This window comes from Micromesistius poutassou (assembly GCF_964030765.1).
Source record: "Micromesistius poutassou genome assembly, chromosome: 12".
Lineage (NCBI taxonomy): Eukaryota > Metazoa > Chordata > Actinopteri > Gadiformes > Gadidae > Micromesistius > Micromesistius poutassou.
The window spans coordinates 4,038,693-4,046,192 of NC_140282.1; the positions used below are offsets into that span (position 1 = coordinate 4,038,693).

Sequence of the window (7,500 nt, forward strand, 5' to 3'; positions counted from 1 at the left end):
CGCACACACACTCGTATACACATACAATTCTCTCTTTCAAACTTTTACACTCATACACACGCACGCGTGCACATGCACAATACACACACTCTGTTGTATTCACACATGGAGGGACACACGGGCACACAATCGTAGCACACACACACACACACACACACATCCCTACACACACACACACACACACACACACACACACACAGATAGAGCCCCCCACACACACACACACACTTAGTCACATCCCCCCTACACACACACACACACACACACACACACGCATGGACGCTCTGTCTCTCAGAGGGTGGGTATTGAACAACCAGCAGCATATGTTCCACTAGTCAGAGGGCATTCATTCATAGACAGACCGACAGACACAGAGAGGAGGAGGAGGGGGAGGGGGAGGAGGGTGTAGGAGAAGTACGTTGCTTCTGGAAGGAGAAGATGCGGTGAAGCAGCAGGGGAGGAAGGAGGTGTGGAGAGAAAGAGGAGGATGAGAAGAGAAAGGGAGGAGTGAACAGTTAGGAGGAGTAGGGGAGGAGGAAGGGGGTGGATGAGAGTGGGGGGAAGGAGGAGGGAGAGGGAGAGGGAGAGGGCTGGTGGGCAGGGGGGGAGAGGGTGAAGGAGAAGGCAGGAACATGGTGGAGGTGTCCGGGGTAGGACACTACACTTTGGGCAAATTATTCCAAAGCTAGGGTCTGAGGTGTCAGTGGAGTCAATACATCGCTATGGCAATAGCTGTTGTTGTTGTTGTTGTGGGAGTAGGCCGATCATTACTTCAGCTACATTTAGTTGTATGCCAACCATAATCGTTTATTTAAAAGGTTAAAAGTTACTTATTTTTTCTTTCAACAGTTTTTCCAACTTTGAGGTTTTACATAAAGATGAAAGAAAGGTAAGGACACACACACACACACACACACACACACACAGTTGCCCATACATTTCAAATGAGCCTGTAATGATTTTGAGGATATGAGAGAAGACAAAGGAGAGGAAATGAAAGGAAAGGAGAGGAAAGAAAAGGAGGGTAGAGGAAAGGAAATTGATGAAAAGGAGAGGAGAGGCAAGGGAGAAACCATGAGAGGTTCATTTAGGTGTCTGTAGTAGGTTAGTACAAATGTTTAGCCTCAGACACATTAGGTTATCAAACGCCTTAAGATACTTGTAGCCATTGAAGTTGAGCTCAATATAACTTCTCCACCGGGTACCTACGTTTCATTCTCTCATTGTCTACATTTCGTTATACCTCTCTGTTAGGATTTCATTCATTTTGCTGAGCTCTGCTTGGCCTCTTCAAGCCAGCTCACTACAGCAACCAGACAGCAGGCTGGTATGGACGCTGTGAGTTCCATATTTCTCTCTCTCTGTCTGTTTCACTCTGTATCTCTCTCTCTCTCTCTAATTCCTCCCTCCCCTTCTCTCTGTCTCTCTCCCTTTCTCTCTCTCTCTCTCTCTCTCTCTCTCTCTCTCTCTCTCTTCTCTCTCTCTCTCTCTCTTCTCTCTCTCTCTCTCTCTCTCTCTCTCTCTCTCTCTCTCTCTCTCTCTCTCTCTCTCTCTCTCTCTCTCTCTCTCTCTCTCTCTCACAATCATCAGTGTGGGCGTCATGCACTCTGTGTGGTTTTTTGTACTTTTTTTTGTCTGAACCAAAGAAAGCTGTTTGTATTATAGCCCCTGCTGTAAATATGCAATGCTGATGTTTGTCAACTACAGCCTGTTGTATTTTGGAAGCCTGTAAAGCTTTAATGCTATTGTATAAAAGAGTATCCCAACAAAATGCAATATATGCAATAGACATATCCAATAGAAAATGTCATATTTCCTGAGTTAAACGCTTATCTGTTCAGCCCCATCTGCCAGAATATTTCTAGCATAAATATTCAGTTTTTGTTATGATTAAAAATGCTTGTTCCAGTCGTTACACATCATAATTAAAACGGAACATCCAATAGCACTTGTTGCGAACTGTGAACACTAGCACACTATGATGAACTGTGAACCCCATACGTAACAGGCAGTACGGTCAAGGAGATCTCTAGTTTAAAATGCCAAACTAAAATCCTTATCCTTGAGGCATGAACCCCACCTTCACCTTTTAAGTAAACACATTTTATGGTATCGGGCAGCTGGACAGTCTTACTTTCAGTCTTACTTTCAGTCTCACACAAAATCTACACCGTTGAGATTCACGTTTAGGTGTAACCAATCTCAGTTTCTTTGTCGAGAGGCAAGCATTTGACATCTGATTAGCGGTGGTGTCTTTTGGGCTGTCCTTTACGTTAACTCGTCGGGGTCCACTGTCAGGGGGTGGGGGTGGAGGTAATTGGGGAGCATCGGTAGAGAGGGGGGTCCAGCTGGGCCTTTCAAGCGCCCCATGTGAAACCAAGGAGACTCAAGGCAGGAGGCCTAGAAGTAGGGGTCTCAGAGGGGTTTGAGACTGAGTCAAAGGACCAAAACAAGAGGCCTCCTAAATGAGGGGCCACAAGTAGGTCTCACAGGGAGCTCGACTCGTCGTTGTTTGTTGAGAAGACCACACCCTAGGCCTCCACCACACACACAGGAAGTGGACCTGTCAGCCGGCCAACTAGGGTTTCCTGTGGTTGAGGGCGAAGAAACAACCGCTCCTCGCCTTGAAACACTTGGGTTCCATTTCCTTCGTCCCTTCTATACCTCCTCCTTCCTCCCCTCCATACACCGTTGCACCCCGTTCCCTCCTCTAGACCCCACCTTTTGCTCCATTCTTTGACTTCATTTCATACGTCATCGTTCGATGCCCTCACTCTCTTGGTCCCCCTCTTCTGTCCGCCCTGCTTGACCCCTTAGCGTCCCTCACACTCCCTATGTCCGACATACATTACATACATTCTCTTTCCTAAAGGCTCTGTGCCCTGTTTGTACCTCGTCCCTCCCTTTCTGTCTCTCCTCCCCGAGAATATCCCTGGTCCTGTTTGTTGTTATGGTCTTTTGGTGAGTTAATGGGATCCACTTGTGTGTATGCTGTGTGTTGCTTGCCCCACCCTTGGTCTAGCCCCCCACAAACACCACCACACCCACCCACTCTGCTCAACTGTTCCTCTTCTCTTTTGGGCCTATTCAAATACATTCTCAAGTGCTCACTGATTCGAAGAGAAAGGGTACAAGCTAGAAAAGATTCTTATTTGAGGATCAACATGGCTTCAACTCAGACAGACTTCATATCATGTGCTTTCCTCAAAACCTGCCACTTGTTTTCAAAGTCAACTAATTCCAGAAGTAGACCTTTGTTGAAACAATAATGTTCATTGATCATCCAAATAACCACACAGATTAGCTGCCTTATTCACACCATTTTGAGCATACAGGACGCACGTAGATTCATGTATGTGCACAAATACACACATTTTATTTATAGTTTGAACGCCATACATCTACCAATGCACAATTCTGACAAACGTTGAAACCGATGTTTTAATAGGTCAAGGTCTTTTCAAGAACAGAGAAATGTACATACATTGATTGGCATCACTCAGACTGAAGGAAGACTACCTTCTGACAGATGTGAGGAGGTTTTCCTGGCAGTAACAGAACGGGACAGATATCCGATGCCAGCAGAAACAGTAGCAGTGTCAGCAGCACCGTGATAACATGAAGGATCACTGAGGATTAGTGATCCTCTGCCATCACAAACACAGTGTCAAAGTTAAAGTAGTAGTAGGCCTCAATAGAAACTCTTCTCCTCCCCTCCTCAACGTGTTTGAAGTGACACTGATCTTTCTCTGAGAAGCCCTCTGATAATCTCCATTTTCTCCACCCTGTCCTGTCCTCTATCACAGGGTGGGGGCCCGGACTGCACTGATAGGCAGGAGAGAAGTGGATGGCCTGACAAGAAAGAGAGAGAAAGAGAAAAAGAGAGAGAGAGAGATGGATGGCCAAGCAGTAGACAGGTGGATGGCCAGGCAGGAGAGAGGTGGATGGCCAGGCAGCAGAAGACTGACTAGCAGCAGATCCGTTCACTGCACTCAAAGAGCACACCTGCAAAGGATTCTGCCTGGTGTGTTGGGGGGGTTCCTATGGGAGGCTTATGGAGAAATACAAAACGACACATTTGAAGTCGCCTTGAAATTCATCTAATCCTAATCTTTAAGAACCTGAGCCCCATCGATACACCCCCCCCCCTCCTCATCCACCTCTCCTCCCTCCTTTATACAAACAGTCCTCCTTTTGGGCCAATTCACCCAAACAGTTTGTTCAGAGTAACTTGACGCCTCTCTCTCTTTTGATCGTGTCTTGATCCGTTCTCCCCCTCCTCTTTCACTCGATTCCTCTCCTTCTAATCCTCTCCCCTCTCCAGCGAGGGAGCGAGCGTGGGCTACGACCGTGGGCCCGAGGGATGGGACCATCTGAAGCAGGGGGTGGGGGGGGGGAAGATAGAAACACCATGATAAATGGTTGCGCTGTCCTGCACACAACGATGGCTGACACGAAAAAACCTAAATCCCAGGACGCGGCGTCAAGGGCCTGATTATGGTTCCACGTTGGCGCAACGCAAGGGGGTTAAGTTAAGTTACCCTTTATTGTCCCTTTTTGGGGGAAATTCTTCTCTCTGCTTTTGACCCATCCGGGAGCCGGTGAACACCCGGAGCAGTGGGCAGCCGCAGTGCAGCGCCCGGGGAGCAGGTGGGGGTTCCAGGTGCCTTGCTCAAGGGCACCTCATCCGTGGATGAGGACGTAGGAGAGTGCTGCACAACCACTCCGCCGTCCATATCTTTGCCTACCGGTCGGGATTCGAACCGGCCACCCTCCGGTTCCGGTTACCGGTCCAACTCTTTAACCAGTAGGCCACGGATGCCCCACCTTCCCGACCCTTCTTGCGTCCACCGCAAGGGTCTGACACGCGCCTCCCGAAAATTGTAAGTGTCCAATCATGGCGACGCAGCAGCAAGGGCTGTGATTGGTCCGCTTACTAAAACCCGACGTGTTGAGGCGTCTGCGGGGGTCCTTGCGCTGTGTCGACGTGGAACCATAATCAGCCCTTAACCGGCCCGGGACATTTTCCACGACATGCGTGTTACCTGGGCGCCAGCCGGAAGCTCCTCCTGTTGGGCCGTCCGGGGCGACCCCTGTGACGCATCCCGTGAGGCCTCGGGTGGTTGAACACGCCATCGCCGGGGTGAGGGTACGAGAGAGGTCGGGTTTGTGGAGTTGGACTGGATTGGTGCCATCCTCCCCCTCCTCCTCCTCCTTGGGTTCCTGCTCTATGGTGGTAACCGCCCGGGTCTGATGGTCCCGTCTCCCCCTCATCCCTCCATCCCCCGCCACGCTGGTAGGCTCCGGCCCGCCCCTCTCTTTCCAACCATCCATCTTGGTGTCCGGGAGGATATCCTGGAGAGACGTACACTTGGGTTACGGTAAATCATGTCCCAGAGTAGATCAACAGCAGGAACTGCTTTCCGGGCTGCTTCATGGTGGGTCTGAGGCATGGTTGGGTTTTGTAACAATCCATTTTAAGGCTAATTTGCCGCTGGTGGGTATCCATGAGATCTTTCTCCCCAAGCTCGTCTGGGGAAGGGCGATCTTTCAACGCCTCATCGTATGAACTCCTCTCTGGAGGATTTATTATGCAGAGCTGTCTCCACCTCAGTGTATGAATGAAAAAATGAAAAACAACTCTATTCCATGTAGAAAAGGTTCAATCTACCCTTTGGAAAAGGCAAAATTTTAAAGTAAAAGAAAAAAATAAAAGGGACTTGGGGCGTTTCTCTAACCGAGGGAACCGGGAATGATTCAGAGATACGTGATCGCTGCGAATCTTGGGCTCAACCTCAAATTATCTGGACGGTATTGCGTCTGGCAATCTCATATGATGTCAGCGACTTCAATAAATCGTTTTTTTTTAACGACACAACAACACATGTTTCCAAGTCTGTGTGTTCGTTCCTGTCGTGTTGTAGTAGAAACATCAGAGCGAGAGGGAGACTCTGTGCAGTGTGCTGCAGTCTAATTGTGAGTGCAGACAAGCAGAGGAGATATTTGCTGAGGAGACTAAACACTAGGCCTCGCTCCAAACAAAAACCCAACTGAGCCCTTGACGATACCACATAGCGCCACCGCTACTCTCACATGCACTTACACACCCGCGCACGGCACGCACACGCACGCACGCACGCACGCACGCACGCACGCACGCACGCACGCACGCACGCACGCACGCACGCACGCACGCACGCACGCACGCACACACACACACACACACACACACACACACACACACACACACACACACACACACACACACACACACACACACACACACACACACACACACACACACACACACACACACACGCACGCACGCACGCACGCTCCACAGTCCATCTCCCCACAATTCTGTAGTAATGGTTGGTGTCCACGTCTGGCAGGAATGAAATATCGAGGCATGAGAGTGTATCGTGTTCCATCTATAAAACCAGAAACATCCTCCCAGGACCCACAGACGTGGACCGGGAGGGAGAGCAGACAGCTTGGCGCAGGTCGGGGTCTCTGCGCCAACACTCGTTCTGGCGCTCTAGAGCCGCTAACGCTCGCAGGGTGAGTCACCGGGGGGGGGGGGGGGGGGGGGCTAGTCACCGGGGGGGGGGGGGCAGTGAGCTCTCTTACTCTCCAAATAAGAGCTTGTGATGATCGCCCATAATTGTCGATACAGCAAAAGCACCGCTCTGTGTTTTACTTCAGTTTATTTGGTTCCAGCCAATTACCGTTCTCGTGAAACGAAGGAACGGAGGAGAGAAAAGACCACCGTCGAGACAGAGCAGGGACTCACAATGATTTATAGGATGATCGATTTATACGTAAAAAAAACAACAAGAGAGAGCAGCAGACAGAAGGAGAAATACATTAACGAGAGCAGGGGAGACAAGAGGGAGGTCTGCAATCAGTTAGTCTTGTTGTGTGTCTTAAAATAGAGCCCCCCCCCCGCCCCCCCCCAGCCTATAAACAGAAACATACTATTACTAGTACACTGACAAAGCAGGCCTCGGAGCCAAGTGTGGGTGTGTGAATGTATGCGTGCTTGTGCGTGCGCGCGGTGGTGGTGGCGGCGGCGGTGGTATGCGTGTGGCCACAACACACATGGAGATGGTTACAGCGCAGCCCTCTGGGTAATGTGGTACGGCGAGGAGCAACGGAGGACTACAACCACACATTCTACCACTGGCGAGTCGAAACGCTGGCGCCGAGTCAAAGTCTCCCGCTTTAAGTAGCGTAATCTCTTTTCCTAATAGAGATAGTGTTAAGTACATCATGGGATTCGAGAGGCATCGCGGAGGAGCCCCAAACGATTGGCCAGCTGTGGATCCAGGGACCACCGTAGGGTCTGCGTATTCTCCGAGAGCAGCTCCCGGAGTTGGCTTGCATAAAAGGACTCCAGCCAGGAGGGGCCAGGAGGGGCCGGGAACTGAACCTTCCTTAAGCGGTCAGATCTTTGGACTTTCTGGACTCGTTCGTTTTTTCGTTTTTTACCATAAGTGT

The 7,500-nt window shown here is 50.0% G+C and overlaps 1 protein-coding gene across 2 annotated transcripts in view; it reads right to left on the reverse strand.

The window, feature by feature from the left end:
* Positions 1–3,418: 3,418 nt before the first annotated feature.
* Positions 3,419–7,500, reverse strand: part of fam120b (family with sequence similarity 120 member B) — a 15,859-nt gene continuing 11,777 nt past the window's right edge. The window contains exons 14-15 of one of the 2 annotated variants that reach the window (XM_084476106.1): positions 5,046–5,355; positions 3,419–4,373 (exon numbers count right to left, since the gene is read on the reverse strand). In XM_084476106.1, the coding sequence (XP_084332232.1) occupies positions 4,343–4,373; positions 5,046–5,355 (341 nt within the window). In that variant the 3' untranslated portion in view covers positions 3,419–4,342. Of the gene's footprint in view, positions 4,374–5,045; positions 5,371–7,500 lie in introns of both variants that reach the window. The other variant, XM_084476105.1, reaches the window with a different exon arrangement.